The sequence below is a fragment of the Oryzias latipes genome, chromosome 15 (genome assembly GCF_002234675.1).
Source record: "Oryzias latipes chromosome 15, ASM223467v1".
NCBI lineage: Eukaryota > Metazoa > Chordata > Actinopteri > Beloniformes > Adrianichthyidae > Oryzias > Oryzias latipes.
Window position 1 is genome coordinate 4,146,247 of NC_019873.2, and position 21,289 is coordinate 4,167,535.

The window sequence follows — 21,289 nt, forward strand, 5'->3', positions numbered from 1 at the left end:
CTAGTGACCTACAGTAGATGTATTTGACTATCATGTAACTGAGGCAACCCAATTCTGAATACAGGTGCGAGGAGAGGGCAGACACCCTTAGAGCGGTTTGGAGCAAAGGTGACAAAGGGTTGTCTGTTTCCAGCTCTCCATGTGAGAAATCGTACTCGGCTCTTGGTGTCTGTTTTTTTTAACACAGTCTTGTGTTTACAGACATAACTTGTAACACTGTAACAGATTTCTTGTTACAGGTGGTCAGAGAGGATAAACCCAGATGCAGGAAGACTCAAACAAATTCATCAAGATTTAAGAATTGACTTGAACCAAACAGGATCCAAACAGAGAAGACTCTCCATCCCAAAACAAAGAACAGAACTCAAATAGGAAGCAACATGATTGCAGGCAGCTGTGATAGATCAGGGAAGGACCACAGCTAACCCGCCAGAAACGTAACCAAAATAACATAAACACTAGAGGGCAACCACAACATTTAGATGTGGCATAACGTATCAACCAGACAAGACCATCAGCAACGGTCAGCAAAACCACGCAGCACCAGAAATTGTGTTAATGGTAAGAAATATCATTGATTAGCAACAGCATAACAATGTTATTGAAAAGAATCCACAGACGTATTGTACTTTAAAAGTGTTGGAATTACATCAAATGCACACATTCACTTTGTATTTTTACTTTTAAACATATTGTATGAGTTGAATTGGGCGGCTGTTGGGTCGCGTTCTAAGTTCCGGAGTTCCTTGAACGCATCAAGTAGAGATGCTGATTGGCCCTCAGTTCTGTCGCTCAGCCTGTTATTGGGAAGTTTGGACCAACAGGGTTCAGCTATGGGCTGCATAAGGGAAATAGGAGGGCTGGTGCGGGAGGAGGGAATAGAAAGTTGGGTGAAGCGCTCTCGGCGGGAGAGATTCAGGAGTTGCTGAATAAGCTGTACGGTGCTGGTTATGGTCTACAGTAACCAGAATGAAGAACCTTAAAAAAGGTTAAGTCTCCGTGCCTCAGTGTGGGAAAGGGACGCTACATTATTCTATGGATCTTTCGAAATTACATTTCAAAAATATATGGCGTTTATGGCTCTCTCAACCAAAAAGGTTCCCGACCCCTGATCTAAAAGCTCATTCAGGGTAAATATGGCCTTGGCTAAAAACAGCTTGTAATGAACTAAGAGAAGATGGTCTTTGCTCAAAACAGTCAAAAGGAAACCCAAATCATTATTTAAGTACTTTTTTGAACAGTCAAAAATCTGGAAATGAAAACCCAGTAACATTATGGTAAAAGGAAGCACAGTACAATTACTGTAGGAACATGTATGGTAACTAATGGCAGCTGAATGCCAGTAACTACTGTATTTCATTTTACAGTAGTACAACTGTAAGATAAAATACAGTATGTATGTGCTGTGATCCATTTTACAGCTTTATTACTGTAAAATGAAACACAGTATACAGAAACTCTACTGTATTTCAGTTTACAGTAATAAACTGAAGTGATGTGGCAGTCTAAAAAAACATTTCTGAACACTGAGAGGCAGTTTATTGTTTTGTTACTGCCATCTTATAGGAATGGTGCCAATTTTTGTTGGGTTTCTGTGTTTAAACTGGTTCAATAAAGATTTTACAATTGATTTTTTCTAGAATAACTGATTGCACCTGCCATTCATCCTTAGAAAGGGAAGAAAAGACTGAGAATTTGAGTGTGGGAGGGGCTTAATAATTTTTCACACAATGTTTATGAATTTTTGTAAATGTTTATGTACTGTCTATCGATCCCATATCCTATCACTCTCATGTTGTCAGATATCTTCTTTACACAAATATTTGAACTGTTGATATCTAACGTTTCTTGTTCACGTGGCAGACTGTTGTGCAGTAATTGTTGAGTTGCGTTGTTTTTAACACCAGATTCTAAACACTATAATTTGTTGAACCAAAGGTGCAAACACTCACATGTCCCGCAGCACAGTCCACAGCTCTCCACCGAGACAAACCTCCAGCAGCATGTAAATGTATTTATTGTCACGAAATGTCCGGAATAATCTGGAATCCAGGCAGAGCAACGTAAACTTGTCAATCCTCTCCAAAATAAAAATATATATGATTTACAATGAGAATGAAATGTTACGTGTGTTTGTCAGATAAAGAGAATTGTCACTTTAATGCTTACTATAAAACTGTAAAAGTGGGCACACTGAGAAGAAAAGAAATTAGTGTCTGTTAAAAGAAGAACAAAAAAGGAAAGAGAATAAAAGAAACAAGCCACATTTGCGTGTAAAGCTGGTACTGCTTTTCAAGGAGCTCAACGTATTACAAAAAAGACTAGACGGCAAGAAGAGTGACGGCTGTGATGTAGTTGGTGCAAAAGAAAGAGGAGCATTTAGGCTGAACTTTCTTTAGTCAACAAACTGTTCACACTAGTCTTTAGTTCTGTAAAGTCAAAGTCCAGATAAATCTTGGAGAAAGTTTCAATTTAGGTCAGCAACATTCTCTTTTCAGATCCTTGGCGACACCAACCTTAGTATAACACTTCTTTTCTCCAATTTAGAGGGCAAATGAAGTCATGTTTGGTTGTGTACGAATTCCCACCCTTACCCCTAACTACTTAAAAACGATATAATGCGTCACTATAGTGCCCTGAATTAATAAAGCAATTCGGATACTCACTACTTTTTTTTTTTTTTTTTCAAAAAGTGGATATGACGTCATTGATTAATTATTATGAGCGTTTTGCTGCGATTATTTATGAGTCCACTGTGCTTTGTAGATAAAAACATTGATGATTTGTTAAAAAAAACATTAAAATATATTTTTTGGTAAAAATTGTTTAGACGTAGTGCATTGTGGTCTATATCCGCCAATCTACCAGTCGATGCACACAGTTTTTTTGCAGAGACTTCTGGGAAATTTCTAGGGCACTGGATTTTGGAATTGTAGATTCAGACAGCTCTACAAAATGTCGAACGCACTTTATAGTGCACTAGGGGTTAGAGTGGGAATTCGGACATGACTTTTTTACACGGTATTGCACTGTGTAAAAACCTACCAGAGGTTATAATACTGAGCACAAATCATATGTTCACATGACTGTTTCTCAGTTTTTCAAGGTGTGTGATGCTGTACTGTGTTCCAACCTGATGATAAATGAAGAGTTTGTTTGTTGAAGGATCTTTTTTTCAGAGTAGATGTGCTGTTGTTGTCTGGTATCCACAACATGCTTCTTTTTAATACATTTTAAAGCAAACGTGCTCTCCTCATCCTTTAGTTTCACCTGAGAATAAGCAGAGAAGCAAACTGTCAAAATAAATATATTTTAAGTTCTCATAATATTGAGGACTTAAAATGTTGACACAATCTTAATTAGAAGTTAATCCAATCAGGAACTGGAGGGAGACAGACAGGTCTGGTTAAGCCTTACTTGAACTCAGTGGTGGGCCGTCAGGGCCTTCTCTGAAGGCCTCAAAAATATCTGAATCATGTGTTCAGTATATTTTGGCCATGCATACTCATTAAATATCCATTTCCTTTTACTGTGTTAGTGATAGTTATGCTGCTTCCATTTTTGGCCCAAAACTGAATTAAAACCTACGCAGAAGCACAACTGGACATGCTGAGCTCTCAGCACTGGCCTTGATGGCAACAGAAAAGAACTTCTTGATGGAACTGAAGCGATAATCTACATGACAGGGTCATGAACTGTTTTTGAGGAAAGAAATGAGGATGGATTTTGTCTTTAAATAATCTGATTGTTTGATGAGTGAAATGATGAATATCATAACAAATAATATTCCAAATTTAAGGGCATATTTTCAATGTTCTTTTCTGGCTGTATTTGCATAATGAAATGGGTTTACTCGTTTGTATATTCCGTTTATTTCGTGGAATAATTGTGGCTGCAGGAATTTTCAAGTAGCAATGCAAAGCTCGTTTCTGCATTGTAATATGGTTCACGAGGGGTTGAGTGATTCAGACGTAGCACTACTGTAGGCCCGGGTGTGAAAGGTACAATCCACCACTGCTTGGACTGTTGTCCCCTCATAAAAGAAAGCTCAAGAATGGATGGATAGATGGAACCTGTTTAAGGGATCGAAAAGAGGCTCTATGAATTTTACATCTGACACGGGGGCAAACATATTTCGTCAGCTACCAATTGTGCAAGTCCTCTAAATTAAAAAGCAAAAGGCCTGTAATTTTCATCATACACTTTAAGTGTGAAAGATAGAATGGCAGAAAAAAGATAATCTAGGAATTTACATAATCTGATTTTTAATTATATAATTGGTAAAATACTCAATTATTTGTTCACCTATAAAAAAGCAAAAATTCCTGCTCTGACAGGCATGTAACTTATCTTTTGAGGCTCCTCTCTCTCTTTTAGTGGCACCTGTTTGAACTGGTAACCTATATAAAAGACACCTGTCCATACCCTTAAACGGTCATACATCAAACTCCACTATGGCCGAGACCAACGAGCTGTCTAAGGACACCAGAAACACAATTGTTGATCTAGGCTGGGAATGATTTGAAATACGTGTGAAGAAATCAACTGTGTATTATTAAGAAATGGAAGACACACAAGACCACTGAATCTGGACCTTCCAAGATGACAACGAACATCTCGGCAACCAAGGAATAGCTACATAGCAACCATTTTAAAAGGTCCTGGAGGGGCCCAGCCAGTCTCCAGATCTCAACCCCATAGAATATTTTTGGAGGGAGTTGCCTAGCAACAGTCCCAAAACATCACTGCTCTAAAGGAGAATGGAAGAATGACTTAAATACAGGCAAGAGTGTCAAAACTGTGTCAAGACTTGTAGGAAAATGATTTATCTCTGTCATCCACAACAAATGGGAAATAAAGTATTGAGGTAAACTTTTGTCATGGACCAAATAATTACTGTATCTTTTGCCAATGCATTCTTTTTCACTACTAAATAATGTCTTTAGTGAGTTAGATAGGCTTTGGCCCGTGGACATCCTTGTTTGTTGGTTATGGCCCAAGACCTTACTGAATTATGTCATGAGCAAGAAAGAACAAGTTTTCCTCAAATATTTTCATTTTCAAAGAGAGAAATGCCAGTTGACAGTTGAACCATGACTATGTCGGTGCATCTCACCAATTCAACTCGTCCAAATCCTCCCATGCCCAGAGTTGCTATGACTTCAAGTTCTTGGAAAGGCTGATTTGCAGGAATGCGAGCAGTCCTCTCCCTTAGCCTGCTTAGCTCCTGAGCTTCTGGAGAGTCACTCTGCTGAGAGTGGGGTCTGAGAGACAAAATGAAAGATGTATTGTTCTTCTATTCACTACTGCACACAACAGCAATAATCAGTTGTTTGTATATGTCTTATGATAAAGTTTGATTACACAGTTGACTGCTCTAGATTTTGAGTGAGACAGTATTGTGTGTTTTTGCGAGTTCCTTTCTGTACTGGACTGGTAGCAAAGATTAGAGACAATTTAGAGTTTTTACCATCACTCTGAGGTACAAGTATTGTGTTGCGCAGCAAACAGATTGTATTGTTAATGAACAAACAAAACGTTTTTGCAGCATTCCAGCACTCACAGAAAATGTCTCCTCTCATCGCTTTTGGAAAGTTCTCCTACATATTCCTTGAGGTAAGTCTGAAGCTCCTCATAAGTCCCCACCATTTGGTTGAAATTGCTGATAAAAGGAGAAGAGAGATTTATTTTATGTCAATTTCAAAATAACCATGCAATCAGTAAAACATAGCTCTTAACTTTGTTTGAGGTTTAAGTTTTTCAGTGATCACTCCTATTAAAAAATTAAGTTTTACCTGTTCAGGTAAGTATTCCAGTTATTTCTAAAGTCTTGTGAAATGTCTTTAAATTAAATCTGAGAACTCTTAAGGCCAACCTCACAAATACTAACATCATACTATAGTTAAATTATAAAAGGGTTGGAACCAGATGGCAGTTTGAAGAAATGATGGTTTCAACAAAAAACCTATGTATTCAAATTTAACTATAACAGAAAAGCATACCAATCACGATGTTAGTATAATTTCAAACACACAATAAATAAAATCTACATTTAAACATAATTTAATGTCCAAGATAAGCTGATGATGATGATTTATTCAGCTTAACAGATAAATGCAGTTACATTTTCATGCTGAACTTTTCCTCACCAAACTTGTCAACTGATTTGTTAAATGCTGATTTTTTTTGCAGCATCCAAATGACTGATTTAAGCTGGTGAAAAGCTGTTTAGTATGGTTTCAGCTACACAACAACACCACAAACACAAAACACAGTTACTCACTCTCTGTCCACCACCAGGCATTGTGTGTCATTCTCATTACAAATGATGTTGGCAGAGCGGACATCCTCACTGCGGTCGGATCCAGTAGATAAAAAAATAGCAAGATTTACACAAAACTCGACACTCTGTCATCACTGCAGTCAGAACAGACACAGTAATACACTTTTTGGTTCACAAAGAAATGTGCCAGTTGCAGCCATGTTAATATTAATAATAATATGAAGACTTTTAATTGCCTTTGTCCATGTCTATACAAATAAACTTGCCTTGCCTATGTGCAGCTTTACTCACAATACTACATTCGCTAAAATAGTCAAATGATCTTTATGCTGCATTCACATGAGATTCAATTTATGCATCAGCGATGTCAAGTTTTAATGTTAACCTAATGTACAGACGCGATCTGAGGGCCTGCGGAGTAGTTTGGACGCAGCACAGCGAGATGATGTGGCGCCTCAACCAATCAGAGACTCAGCTTTGGGCACGTGATGTTTTCAGTGACTCGATCACAAGGTAGAAAAATGTATCCAATATGGCTGCGTAATGCGAGGATTTTCTTCCTGAACTTCCATCCATTTTCTTAATCTTCTGGGGTGGCGGGGTTGCCGGAGACTGCCCTGGTCAAAGGCGGGATACGCCCTGGACAGGTCGCCAGCGATCAAGCCCGCGACGCCATCCGTGGTCTGGCTGGACCCCGGGCGGCGGCGTTTGCTATACTGGTCCGCGGGCGGTTAGCTGCCCGGCAGACAGAGAACAACAAAAAACAAAAAGTTCCACTAGTTTTATTTTTTATTTTTCCCCTCTTGGATAAACCTCAAACTAGGCTTGCACAATAAAGCGCAAATTTAAGGTGTTATCACGGTATTAGGCTGTGCGGTACGCATATCGCAAAAGTCTTTAAAAACTACGATGAATTGTAACCTTAAATGTACTAAAACAATCTTATCCCAGCTTGAAGTATTTAACAAATTAAATAAATCCATTTATGCATTTGACCAATCGGATGGAATCCTTTTATGTTAGATGGACGTGTTAGATGAAGGGCCATTTGGGGTTTAATTCAAGTTATTGAACCCAGACACGGCGACGTTCTTGCTGGCGCCTCTGTAGATCTCTCCTAAACACAAAAACCAAAGCTTCTCGCTCAACATCATCCATGTTTTTCACGATGTGGGAACAAATAAAGGCCAGAAAAATTTTGCACGGTGGCGCAGTGGTTAGCGCTCTTCCCTCACAGCAAGAAGGCCCCAGTTCAAGTCCCGGCTGGGCGACCTGAACCAGAACATCAATGGGGGACCTTTCTGTGTGGAGTTTGCATGTTCTCCCCGTGTATGCGTGGATTCTCTGGCTTCCTCCCACTCTCCAAAAACATGCTTCATAGGTTAATTGGTCAACTTAAGTTGTCCCTAGGTGTGAGTGTGAGAGTGCATGGGTGTGTGATTGTGGACACTCTACCCTGTGACAGACTGGCGACCTGTCCAGGGCATCCCCTGCCTTCGCCCACAAGTGGCCGGGATAGGCTCCGGCAGCCCTGTGACCCCGAAAGGGAAAAAACTTGACCTTTACTTTTGAAAAAAGATTTTGATTTTGTGAGGTACTAAATTTGTCCAGATCGGTGTCATTTGATATTTTTTTAACAATTTTTTTCAGATTAAATCAGATTAAAAACAATATCTGATTTTTAATGGTGGACTGATTTCAAATTGTTACTTATTATTTGTGAATTTTTTTTGCTTTAGTGAATTGTGGATTTGTCTTTAAATAAAAGAAAGATTCCAACAATTTTATTTATGCTTGTATGAGACAAACACATTTTAATGTAATGGATTCAGAAATATTATTTCTGTAGTAATTATTATTTGTACCTGATGAGAGCTCTTTCTCCAAAGTAGTCACCGACTCCTAAGGTCTTAATTTCTTGAGGTTGAGTAAATCCCTCGGAGCTCTGTGTGACTGTGACCTACATTTAAAACACTTCATGAGATTACATCAGGATCAAGCAGCAGATTCATGTTCAGATGGCAGTGGAGACACATGCTTATGAAGTATCACACCCCAATATTATTTTTCTCCAAGTTTAAACTTTACTGAAAAACTAATAAAAACTTTGCTAAACAAAACCCAAACTTCTTTTATTTTTAAGCAATATCTCCAAACAAATGAGCAATTACTAAAAACTGGTCTATTTTACTAAAACATTCAATAAAAGACTGACAATAGTCTTATCTATTCTAAAACAAAGTAAAAAAAAAAGATTTATTTGCAGATTTGTTTCATCTTGTTAAAACAAGTTAATATTTTTGATTGTCTTCTAACAGCATCTATTGCTATGTTAAATGTAGCTGCATGGATATAAATACATTATTTCATAGATATTTTATAGGGATGGAGTTTGGTAAACTTAGTGGTTATCCTTCCAAAAAAGTGCTTCATCGGTTTGTCACATTTGCCAGCTAATATCATACCTGTCCTTTTGCAATAATGAAAAAAGTGTTGCCTTCTTCACCCTCTCGAATGATATACTCTCCTTTCTCAAAGTATTCCTGGAACAAAACAGTCAGTTACTGCACTCTTTATAGATTTGTTTACAGAGCAGCATGGAAAGATTCAGGAAAAGGACTCACCACTTCAAGACAATCAACAATCCTTCCCAGTTTCTCTTCAGGCAGTTGTTTAAGCAGAGATACACTAAGAAAGAAAGAAACTAAATAAACACAAGAAACACGCTTCTATTTCATTTTGGACTTACAAATATCTTCTTTGTTTACCTTAAAAGCAAAGAAACGGACAAAAATCAGCACTAAAAACCACTATCCGTTCGGAAATTTTAGGGTAACAACTTAGAGTCTGGAATACAAATTTTGTACTAAAGTACCACTCTGATCATCTTTTAATGTATTTTAAAGTGTTATTTTAATTATGATTTTATTATATGCGTATAATGTTTAATTGTCCTGTTTTTAGCTCAAATTAAAATCAAAAAGGAACACCTTTTGTTTTTTAGAACCAAGTTTCTCCACATTGGCATGAGTTTCTCACTGAGTTGTTGGCCCCCCCCCAACAAAAAAGGAGGTCTCTGTTTACGCATTCTCTCCCTAGCTTACAGCCCCTCACACCCCCAAGATAACATTACTTGTGCAACAAAAATGGGAGGTAATATTGGAGCGATCCAGCTGGACTGGGCATTTAATGGTATTAATCGTTTGATTCAAATTTGTTTTAAATGATTTGTTTTTTTTGGGAAAATCTAGATTTTAGTTTCCCAGCTATCTGCTCTCTTGCGTTTCCGTTGTCTGGAGTAAAGTCAGTCCGTCGGTCTCTCTCAGAGCGCAGATGTGGAAACAGCAGCAAGCAGAGAGGAGCTTCTTCCATGAGGCGGAAAAAGAAAACACTAGTGTTAGTGACTTCTGCTAGATGCCTCCTGTAGCTTCAGTTTAAGCTGATGAAGCAGCAGAACATGATGATTTATAACAGGATCTAGAAAGAACTGGAGGAAAAACCTGTTGAAATACAGCAGCAACAGAAAGTTTCAATTAAAGTTTTGATTTGGGGACAGCGGTGTCCTTACACACTATTGCTACCATGCTAAATGCAACAACTCTATCATGCCATGCTAACGAGCTGTTCTGTAATAACGGACTGAGTTTAAAAAGTGCCTTTTCTGTCAATCTGCTCCCCTTTTGGTAAATCTGTCCTTGTTTTCTCAGCAGGTTTAAATTTTTACAGTTGGTTCAGACTACAGGTGACTGACTTAAACCGTCTTCTCATGGAGGCGTTTTTTAGCAAGAAAACAAAGAACTCATGTGGGATTGAAAATCAATCATTTCATAGGTGGTGTTAAAACACCAAAAGCTTTTCTGCTTCAAATATTGATTAGAAATCAATACAGGGGTTCCATAGAAAAGAAAACTGTTTTTTTATCTGATGTTTTCATGATGTTGGCATTTAACGTAATATCATTTTTTAAAATAACATCTATAGTTTTTCTTTGTAAAATAATGGAATCTTGTCTGGTAAAACAAAAATGAGATTTTGGTTTCTGGAATTGTGACAGCCGTTTCAAGGCTGCTGCTACCAAAAATGCTCTGCCGAATGCATTCTAGTGTTTGTCTTTCTGAGATGCTCAAGCTAACGGCAAGGTTATTATATTTAACTAAGATGAACAAAAAAACTAAAACTAGAACTGAAAAAACATTTTCGTTAACTGAAATAAAAATAAAAACGAGAGTTAAAAAGAAAACAAAAACTAAATAAAACTGTTTGTTGTGTGTATAAAACGAAATGAAACTAACTAATATTAACCCCTAAAAAATACTTAGTTTTCGTCTTTGTTAATACATAAGTCTTTTGGGTTGAAATAAAATCTATTTACTTCACGCTGCTAGTTTTACTGTGTATTTGACCCCTACGGCATCACGTTGTCTGTGACGTCACATGATGTCTGTCAGACACTGCCGGCTAGCGTGGTCATAGACATTTACATGAGCGTGATGGCTGCATTAAAAGTTGGGAGAAAGCGGGAGAGTCCTATTTGGGACTTTTTTTAATATAACAGCGTTGAAAACTAAAGTAAGTGCCTTGTAGTCGAAGCAGGAGACAAAATTTGTGGAACGCTCCTCAAAGGGAAAAACCCTACGAATCTAAAAGTACATCTAAAAAGCGCACACAAAAACCCAAATCAACACTACCTAGACAAGCTAGCCTCTCGCCCGCCCTCCCCCGGAAAAGAAGCGAGAGCAGGTAACGTAATGCTGTTATCGGCTGTTGTATTTTAATTTAACGATGGTTGTCCTTGTGTCCTCTGAATAATAAGTGTTTCAAAATGTATCTTTGATTGAGTTTTTATTATACAACACTTATTCTTGTGATTTTGAATCATGCACCTGACAAATATCCTAATTTAAAAAAAAAAGGAAAAACTAAAACTAACACTAAAACTAATAAAAACTAAACTAAAACAAAGCAGTTTCAAAAAATAAAAACTAATAAAAACTAGTAAAGCTGCTTCTAAAAACTAATTAAAACTAAATAAATTTAAAAACAAAAATTCAAAACAAAATAAAAACTAAAACTAATAAAAAATCCAAAACTATTAATACCTTGGCTAGCGGCAGCTCACAAAACATCTGCTGCATTCAACTGCAAACATTTTTACAGCTTGGATTTAAAGGCAATTTCTGAAGGAGATGTTGACATAAAATAGTTTTTGTTATTTTATCATTTGTTAAAGAAAGTAAAAGCAGGAAAAAACAGATTGAAATCAAATTTGGAATAAAAAAAAACAGAGATTAAATTTTTTTGGCCGTATAGCCGAGCTCTACCAGCCGTACAGTTTAGATCCAGATTCCAGCTAGGACGAGGAAAAAGTACATGGATCTATTTGTCAGACAGTGGATGAATCAGAATGGAGCAGAGCAGGAAGACTTTGGCCCGCCCAGCGTTGAATCGAAATCAAACGTTTTTAGCAAAGCAAAGAAAAAGGCCAGAGATCTGTATTTGTACTGAACTTTAATGTCACATGCCGTCTTCCAGCTGCCAGTGCTTTGGTACCTGCGCAAAAAGGTGAAGTACTCCTGGTGTCTGGCCTGTGTGGTCTGCATCATGATAGTCTGGAAGGTCTGACGTTCCAGGGTCCAGATGTGCGACTGTAACACAGCTGAAGAATAGGGAAGACATTAAAAATGACTCTCTCAACACAATTGAAATTTCAAACAAGGCGTTTTTTATGGTGGCCAGAAGGGTCACAACACCTTAGATTTGCAACATAACACAAAATAACACACTACAATTCGTCACAACACAAAAAAATTTACTCACAACACCAAACAATAAACTCACAACATGTAACAATTAACTTCCGCTGTGTTTCTGTGACCCCCTTTGAAGGCTCACTGTCCCGCAATAACCCAAGAGGGCAAAATAACAGAAATAAATACAATTAGGGGGCCATTTTTTAATTGTAAATTTTTAATTAAAAATAAAAAAACATCAATTCGGTAAAGTTATATGAGCTGGTAATGAGGACTCGTCAACATATTCATGCTAAAATAAATATTTTGTGAGAAAGTCCATCTTTATTGTACTGTATATATTTTTTCACATTTGAATAGTGATATGAATCATAATAAGGTGCTCAATAGCTGTTGGAAAAATGTATATAAGATATCTATAAGATATCTCATATTTGCTTTTATGCATTTCCTAGCTATATAAGTAATATGATCATACATGCAGAAGTGTCTGTTAGGTCAAATCTCACTTAATGATCAGAAAAAAAGAAGAAAAAAAACTTGAATATTTGGAAAGTGAGTTATAAAATTTAAGGAAAATATTTAAAAAGAAAAATAAGATTCCAAAAATAGGTCAACCGCAACAGGTGAGATTAATTAAACCCGCGTAAGCGCGCCTGTGTGTGCGCATGGTGATTTACGTGTCGCGCAAAAGTGCTGATCACTGATCTGACAGGCGAGCTGAAGGAAGCAGACATTCGGGCCAACCGTCGGACGAAAAAAAATCCACCCCAAGGCATCTAAAAAAGTGGAGAGGCAGCCGGTAAGATGCGGAAGTGATCGGGGGTTGATCAGCTTATGGCATTTTCAGGGGCGCTTTAGAGATCAGCTGTCTATCGCGTTATCGGTGCGCTACACGTGAATTGTTTGAAATTTATTTTCTATGTCTGTTTGATTAATTGATCGCGGTGGATCGTTGTGTGAAATTTGATAATTTGAAATATATTGTGTTATTTGAAATTAAAATATAGTTATTTGTAATTTAATTGTAAAACAGTATATTATAGCGACCTGGGGGTTAGCCCCGCCTTCAGCCCCTAAGGCTCATGGGAAGTGGGAAGCTTAGGGTGAAACCTTGAGTCAGAGGGCTGGAAGCTGAAGTGACCCTCCATGCTGTTTGGGCTGTATGTGTGCTGGAATAAACAGGCTTGTTGCTTTAAAGCTAATATTGCCTCTCTCTACGTTTCTTCCAACCTGAGACTGTCCGGGGTCGTGCGGTGTATGGGGCATGGACAGCTCTCCATTAGAACCTCTTCATGAGCATTTGGCTTTCGCTACCCCACTAAAGTGACGGTCCGGCCGGATTGTTACATTGGTGTCAGAAGTGGGATCCTTAGCCACTGCTACTCCACAGAGAGCCACACCATGGAGAGCTACGCCGCGGGGACTGACGCCATTCTGGAGGCAGTTCGGGAGAAGGGAGGAGTACAGGCGACATCAACTCCCTGATGGATCGAGCACCCACCGTCATCTGCAGCCTGGCCTTGCCCGACGCCAGCGCTAGACCATCTGGACCAGACTGTGATGACGGTGCGCAGCCCAGCTGAACCTTCACGACGCAATGGCTCAACAACACTGGAACCACACCTGGCTCAGGTCAACCTGGCGACCGGCCATGAGGGCTAGACGCCGAAGGGGACTTCTCACACACCCAGGCCTGGCATTAGAGGGCGCTACACTGCTGGACCTCCCACCTGCGGAGCTGCGAGACCTGTCAGCGCGGACAGCAAAGCTTCGCTTTGGGGAGGAGGGTTTGACGAAGCAGACCCTACAGCAGCCGTAGTGATGAAGACGATCGCCTGGGATGCCTGGGGACCTTCTGCTGCTGGTGTGCAGCTCTTCACTTGGAGAGAGTCTACTCCCCCATGGTGACGTGCACCCTGATGGTGGTGCTTCCACAGAGGCGGGGACTGGTTCTCCTGGCTGGGCACATACTGGCATGGAACTGTGTCAGTTGCAGATGTGCTAACCCAGCCAGTTAAGAGGAGGACTGTACACGGTGGCGGTCGAAACCCAGGATTGTGCGAAGGAGTTTCCAGCCAGTGTGTTCCTGTGTTTTGCTAATTGTGTTGTGTTGTTCAGTTCTGCAGTTATGTGAGGGTTGTGGGGACACAAACCCTCTTAGGTGGGGGCAGTGTAGCCTTCAGCCCCTAAGGCTCATGGGAAGTGGGAAGCTTAGGGTGAAACCTTGAGTCAGAGGGCTGGAAGCTGAAGTGACCCTCCATGCTGTTTGGGCTGTATGTGTGCTGGAATAAACAGGCTTGTTGCTTAAAAGCTAATATTGCCTCTCTCTACGTTTCTTCCAACCTGAGACTGTCCGGGGTCGTGCGGTGTGTGGGGCACGGACAGTTCTCCATTAGAACCTCTTCATGAGCAGTTGGCTTTCGCTACCCCACTAAAGTGACGGTCCGGCCGGATCGTTACAATATATTTTCATAAGCATTATTTCTGTACAGGTTTTTCACCTTGTTTGGTTTCTTCAACTACTCATTAACACAGGAAAAGGTCTCTGTCTAATGTCAAATACAAATAAAGAAAAGAGACACGTTCTTGAGTCATGAGTGGAGTCCTGCTGGCATTTCCTCCATTTGATGCTTTCCCCTTCAAGTGGAGCAAAATAACTTGACAGTGTCTGTGTCCAAGTTCTGTTTCACCGGAAGGTGAAGGTGAAACTCTTGGGAGGAAACCAACTATCTTGGCGTCTTCCGAGCATCAGCATGAGAACTGTGTTATCTACCGGAATTAATGGACGCTCTGTGTTATCTGTGAGAAAAGACTTTGCAGGTCCAAAGAGGATGTGGGAAGACTGTGAAAAGACGGACATGTCGTAATTAATGTTTTCTAATAGTGCTGCAGCTGTGTTTTATCTGCTTACCCTCCTTAGAGCACAGGGCATGTGTAATTTAACAAACTTAATAAAGGAGGAGGCGACAGAATATGCGCCAGAGTGGAGAGAGATTATTGCTGAGTATTATCTCTGTTCGCTCTCCTCGTAAAAAAGTACCTTTGGTCTGTCTTTCTTTCCTTATGTTTTTATTCTGATGTTGCAGATTGTTTAATCCGACAATAGCTCTAAAGATACTGACGCTTATGCTACTGTTTGTTTTTATTTTCCCCCCTCGGGTTAATGACAATGTCAAGGACAATGAGCCTTCAAAGTGGGTCACATAGACACCGAAACGCAGCGGAAGCGGCTGTCACACAGACGGGGAGAGAAGCTGCTGGTACCGGGAGAATCTTTGAACGATCTCATGAACCCCGAATGGAGATGTGATTTACTGATGTTTTAGCCCAGCGGAAATTTCAGAATAAAAGCACTGCAACTTTCGTTGCAGGTATACTTCCGTTTAGAGAAAGAGTTGAGCTGTGAATTGATTTTGTCTTGTTGTGAGTTAATTGTTTCGTGTTGTGACTAACTGTAGTGTGTTATTTTGTGTTGTGTTGGGAATCTAAAGTACTGTGGTATGACTCTTCTGAACCACCGTATGTTTTAACAGATGAATGGAAATCAATTGAAAAATAAATCAATCCAAAAAATTTAGCACAAAACCATATTTAAACAGTTTTTCTCTTAGCCATTCATGTGGTGTTTTAATTAAGAAAAATGTTGACCTGTTTAAAGGACTGTTACTTTTGAATTGTGTTTTTTTTTTGTGTTCAAATGCAAATAAAAACTGAAGCTCTGCTGCTCCTTTTTATTGTGAGGATTCCTACAACCTTTTGCAACAAAGACCCTATGAACACTAAACAATGACTACTTTTATTCATAAAAACCATATGCATTCCTCACCTTTCACTGTCGCTGTTCTTTTACAGTTGTATAGAATGGCCAGTTCTCCAAAGGCCGTGCCAGGATGCATCTCCCCCAGCAACTTTCCGTTCTGAATGACTTCCAGCAAACCTTCTATGGGACCAAGATAAAGGGGAGAAAAAACCTCAGACACTTTCATCCTCTGATATAAAAACAAAACAGTCATTCTTCAACTATTTACTAACTATAAATTTGCTTGACACAGCATTTAATAACATTCAAGTAATATTTAGATCTTTTCTTTTATGGGAGTCCTGACCTTTTGTAGTCTACCTTCTAGGTCTACATTTGTGGTCCATCACATGTTAAGATTTTATTGTCTATGCTGAACTTTTTAACTCATTTGACTAAATTAGGAAACAATAATTCGACTTTTTTTTTTAAATTAATAAAACTAGAGCTTATTTTATGCTGTGAAACTTTTGAGCTCCAGTGTTGTCATAAATACTCTGTGGTCTTCACAAAAAAGGCCTATTTTAAAGATGATCCACGAAAAGTGATGACAGTTCCATCTGTGACTCATGTTTTTATTGTTGTCTGGAACAGTTCAAGTCAAAGTTGAAGTCTCATTAGTTGTCACACAAGGTTGTTCCCGTTGACCCATCCCTGGAAGGTGCATGGAGCTGCACCATTTGATGGAGAGCGTTAAGGATAGAAGGGTTGTGTTTCGCTTTTAGAGTCTGGCTCAAATGGTGATTGAAACCCACAATCTCCCTGAGCTGGTTCCATCACAAAGGTTTGGACTCTCTTGGAACTTCAAATTTTTTTAATTTCTAAAAGTTTAAAATGTAACATTTTAAAAACAAAAAATTAGTTAAAAGTTGTTTTTTTTAACCCCTTAAGACCTGGGGTCCACATGTGTGGAAATCATATTTTGGGTTGCCATATTAGTTCATTCTGCTTGACTGGAGCCATGTGACTACATGCTTAAAGGGTTAACTCAAATATGAACTCGTACAGAGCCTCACATGCGTGAAAAAATTACTAAATGATTCCCAATGAAAGATTGATTCATTCCCTCGGAATAATTGTGACCATTTGATTTGGGATAACAAATGTGCTCAATGGAAACGGGTCAATTTCAATAAAGCTCGCATTTATCAGAAAAAAGTTTTTGCGCTTAGAGTTGGTGGTTTTGATCCCCATCAAAATTGACATATTTTGCAAAACTACAATGGAAACACTTTTTTCGAAATAACCCTTGTGCTATCCTAGTCGCTTTGACATTGGGAGTGGGGTCATCTAGACCCACTAGACAGTGCTCTGAACCTTTTTTCTTCAATGATTTGTGATCTTCACTGGTGTCCATGGATTACATGAAATCTTTCCACCTTTGTCATTGTAGGGAGAACACGTCAATGGTCATCTTGACCCCATAGGATAGCACAAGGGTTAAATTAGTAATGTGACCAACAACTCTGCAAGGCAGCCAGTTTGCTCCTGAATTTTCTTAACACACACAGGGGCCGCAGGGATGCCGGAGACTGCCCTGGCTACTGTTGGGCAAAGGAGGAATACAGCCTGTTGCAGGGCCCATGGGGCTGGAACTGTTTGTCTTTCTTTACTTTTTGAATTGTTATGATATTGAAGGTTGTTTTAACCCAACAGCCCATGGGGCTGGAGCGATCTCTCGCTACGCCGGGTGGCTCCTGGACAACTGACTGGACGGCTGACAGAGAGCCGCTGTGGGATGGGAAGACAGCCAGCTCGGGTCTTCTAAATCCTCTGATATTTTTCTTATTTTCATTGAGATAGTAAGAAAAAGCCCCCTTGGTTTTGATTCCTGTTTATAATTTTTTTTCTCTTTTTGAACTAATGTGGGTCTCAGTAGCGACTTTGGTTCTTCTACATTGAGTGTTTGGGGTAAGTTTTTTTTTGTATGTGTGTAGACTCTTTGCCCCGCCGTGACGCAGCGGAGAGGCGCGTTTACGCAGACCCTGGAGCATTCCTGTCTGAGGTACTGACAGTCTGCCTTTCTGCTTTGCAGCTTCTGATAAGTTTATTGTTGAAAGCTGCAGGAGATGACAGTAAGAGAACGCTTGGCAGTCAAGGTGGAAACAGCCAGGAGAGCCATTCATGGTACTTTCTTTTTTATACACTTTTTATATGCATGAACGTATTAGAATCTAGCCACAGGGGTTGCAAGCCAGTTGCCTCTGTGCCGGTCCCAAGCCCGGATAAATAGAGAGGGTTGCGTCAGGAAGGGCATCCGGCGTAAAAATTGCCAAAATAACCATGCGAATCATCCACAACACTTTAGACATACCGGATCGGTCGAGGCCCGGGTTAACAACGACCGCCACCGATGCTGTTAACCTACAGGGTGTCGGTGGAAATTTGACTACTGTTGGTCGAAGAAAGAGGGGAGGCAGAAGGGTCCGTGGCCAGAGAGAGAAGGGAAAAGGCAGGAACATAGGTTTGAGAATAGGGACTCTTAACGTTGGCACAATGACAGGGAAAGGCAGAGAGCTGGCAGACATGATGGAGAGAAGGAAGGTAGATGTACTGTGTGTGCAGGAGACAAGGTGGAAGGGCAGCAAGGCACGTAGTATTGGAGGAGGATACAAACTGTTCTATCATGGTGTTGATAGGAAGAGAAACGGGGTAGGAGTGATTCTGAAGGGGGAGTTTGTAAACAGTGTTCTAGAGGTGAAAAGAGTCTCAGACAGGATGATGAGCTTAAAGTTAGAAATCGAAGGGGTGATGGTGAATGTAGTCAGTGGGTATGCGCCACAGGTTGGCTGTGAGTTAGAAGTGAAGGAGAGATTCTGGAGTGAGTTGGATGAGGTCATACAGAGTTTCCCCAGAGGAGAGAGAGTTGTTATTGGAGCAGACTTTAATGGGCATGTTGGTGAGGGCAACAGAGGTGATGAGGAGGTGATGGGAAGGTTTGGTGTGAAGGAAAGGAATCTGGAGGGACAGATGGTGGTGGACTTTGCGAAGAGGATGGAAATGGCTGTAGTCAACACTTACTTCCAGAAGAGAGAGGAACATAGAGTGACATACAGAAGTGGAGGTAGGAGTACCCAGGTGGACTACATCCTATGTAGACGAGGTCATTTGAGAGAGGTTATTGACTGCAAAGTGGTGGTAGGAGAGAGTGTAGCCAGACAGCACCGCATGGTGGTGTGTAAGATGACTCTGGAGGTCAGGAAGAAGAAGAGAGGGAAAACAGAAAAGAAGACCAAGTGGTGGAAGCTACAGAATGAAGAAACTTGTGAGGAATTTAGGCAGAAGTTGAGACAGGGTCTGGGTGGGCAGGATGAGCTTCCAGATGACTGGGAAACTACAGCAGAAATTATCAGGGAAACAGGTAGGAAGGTGCTAGGTGTGTCATCTGGAAAGAGGAAAGACGGTAAAGAGACTTGGTGGTGGAATGAGGAAGTACAGGAATGCGTCCAGAGGAAGAGGTTGGCTAAAAAGAAGTGGGATGTAGAAAGGACTGAGGAAGGTAGACAGGAGTACAAGGAAGCGCAGCGTAGAGTGAAGAGAGAGGTGGCAAAGGCCAAACAGAAGGCTTACGATGAGCTATATGACAGGTTAGACACAAAGGAAGGAGAGAAGGACTTGTACAGGCTAGCCAGACAGAGAGACAGAGATGGGAAGGACGTGCAACAGATAAGGGTGATTAAGGACAGAGATGGAAAGGTGCTAACAACCCAGGAGAGTGTACAGAAAAGATGGAAGGAGTATTTTGAGGAGCTGATGAACGTGGAAAATGACAGGGAAAGAAGGGAGGAAGATGTGGTTGTTGTGGAGCAGGAAGTAGCAGAGATTGGAAAGGATGAGGTTAGGAAGGCTCTGAAAAGGATGAAGAGCGGAAAGGCCGTTGGTCCTGATGACGTTCCTGTGGAGGTATGGAAGTGCTTAGGAGAGGCAGCAGTGGAATTTCTAACAAGGTTGTTCAATAGGATTTTAGAGAGTGAGAAGATGCCTGAGGAATGGAGGAGAAGCGTTCTGGTTCCGATCTAAGAACAAGGGTGACACGCAGAACTGCAGCAACTATAGAGGAATAAAGTTGATGAGCCACACAATGAAGCTGTGGGAAAGAGTAGTGGAAGCCAGGCTTAGGAAGAAGGTGGAGATCTGTGAGCAGCAGTATGGTTTCATGCCCCGTAAGAGCACCACTGATGCCATTTTTGCTTTGAGAATGTTGATGGAAAAGTACAGAGAAGGTCAGAAGGAGCTGCATTGTGTGTTCGTAGATTTAGAGAAGGCGTATGACAGGGTGCCGAGGGAGGAGCTGTGGTACTGTATGAGGTCGTCTGGAGTGGCAGAGAAGTATGTCAGAGTAGTTCAGGACATGTATGAGAGAAGTATGACGGTGGTGAGATGTGCTGTAGGTCAGACAGAGGAGTTCAAGGTGGAGGTGGGACTACACCAAGGATCAGCTTTGAGTCCTTTTTTGTTTGCTATGCTGATGGACAGGCTGACAGATGAGGTAAGACAGGAATCTCCCTGGACAATGATGTTTGCGGATGACATTGTAATTTGCAGTGAGAGTAGAGAGCAGGTGGAGGAACAGCTAGAGAGGTGGAGGTTTGCTCTGGAAAGAAGAGGCATGAAGGTCAGTCGTAGTAAGACAGAATACATGTGTCTGAACGAGAGGGATCAAGGTAGAAGCGTTAGGTTACAGGGGGCTGAGGTGAAGAAGGTGCAGGAGTTTAAGTACTTGGGGTCAACAGTTCAGTGTGATGGGGAGTGTGGAAAAGAGGTGAAGAGGCGAGTGCAGGCAGGTTGGAGCGGTTGGAGGAAAGTGTCAGGAGTGTTGTGTGACAGAAGAGTGCCAGCAAGACTCAAAGGAAAGGTGTACAAGACAGTGGTGAGACCAGCTCTGCTCTATGGGTTAGAGACGGTAGCAGTGAGACAGAGACAAGAGGCTGAGATGGAGGTAGCGGAGATGAAGATGTTGAGGTTCTCCTTAGGAGTGACCAGGTTAGACAGGATAAGGAACGAGTACATCAGAGGGACGGCTCATGTTGCCTGTGTTAGCGACAAAGTCAGAGAAGCCAGACTGAGATGGTTTGGACATGTTCAGAGGAGGGATAGTGGATATATTGGTAGAAGGATGTTGGAGATGGAGCTGCCTGGCAGGAGGGCAAGAGGACGGCCAAAGAGGAGATACATGGATGTCTTAACAGAGGACATGAAGTTGGCTAATGTTAGGGTAGAAGATGTCCATGATAGAGTGAGGTGGAAAAGGATGATTCGCTGTGGCGACCCCTGATGGGAAAAGCCGAAAGAGAAAGAAGATATGCATGAACGTATTTTAATGAATACTTGCGTATTTTAGCAGTTTTTATATTTTACCTTTACTATTTAGCATTTCTACATTTTAAACTGTTTACGAGTGTTTTCTCCCCCTTGGCTGGGGGGTTTGTGTTCGGGCTCCCAGAGTTTTGTCCC

At 40.7% G+C, this 21,289-nt stretch overlaps 1 protein-coding gene across 5 annotated transcripts in view; it reads right to left on the bottom strand.

Moving 5' to 3' along the window:
- LOC101165996 (cGMP-dependent protein kinase 2) overlaps nt 1-21,289 on the bottom strand; it is a 32,047-nt gene that overhangs the window by 6,732 nt on the left and 4,026 nt on the right. For all 5 annotated transcript variants that reach the window (XR_002291777.1, XR_002291776.1, XM_020709280.1 and 2 more), the window contains exons 5-14: nt 15,863-15,976; nt 11,834-11,939; nt 8,908-8,971; nt 8,749-8,826; nt 8,149-8,243; nt 6,284-6,352; nt 5,564-5,662; nt 5,117-5,264; nt 3,134-3,270; nt 1,953-2,042 (exon numbers count right to left, since the gene is read on the bottom strand). Coding sequence is in view for 3 of the 5 variants with exons in the window: in XM_020709280.1 (XP_020564939.1) it covers nt 1,953-2,042; nt 3,134-3,270; nt 5,117-5,264; nt 5,564-5,662; nt 6,284-6,352; nt 8,149-8,243; nt 8,749-8,826; nt 8,908-8,971; nt 11,834-11,939; nt 15,863-15,976 (1,000 nt within the window). In the remaining 2 variants the exon portion in view is untranslated. The remainder of the gene's footprint in view (nt 1-1,952; nt 2,043-3,133; nt 3,271-5,116; nt 5,265-5,563; nt 5,663-6,283; nt 6,353-8,148; nt 8,244-8,748; nt 8,827-8,907; nt 8,972-11,833; nt 11,940-15,862; nt 15,977-21,289) is intronic.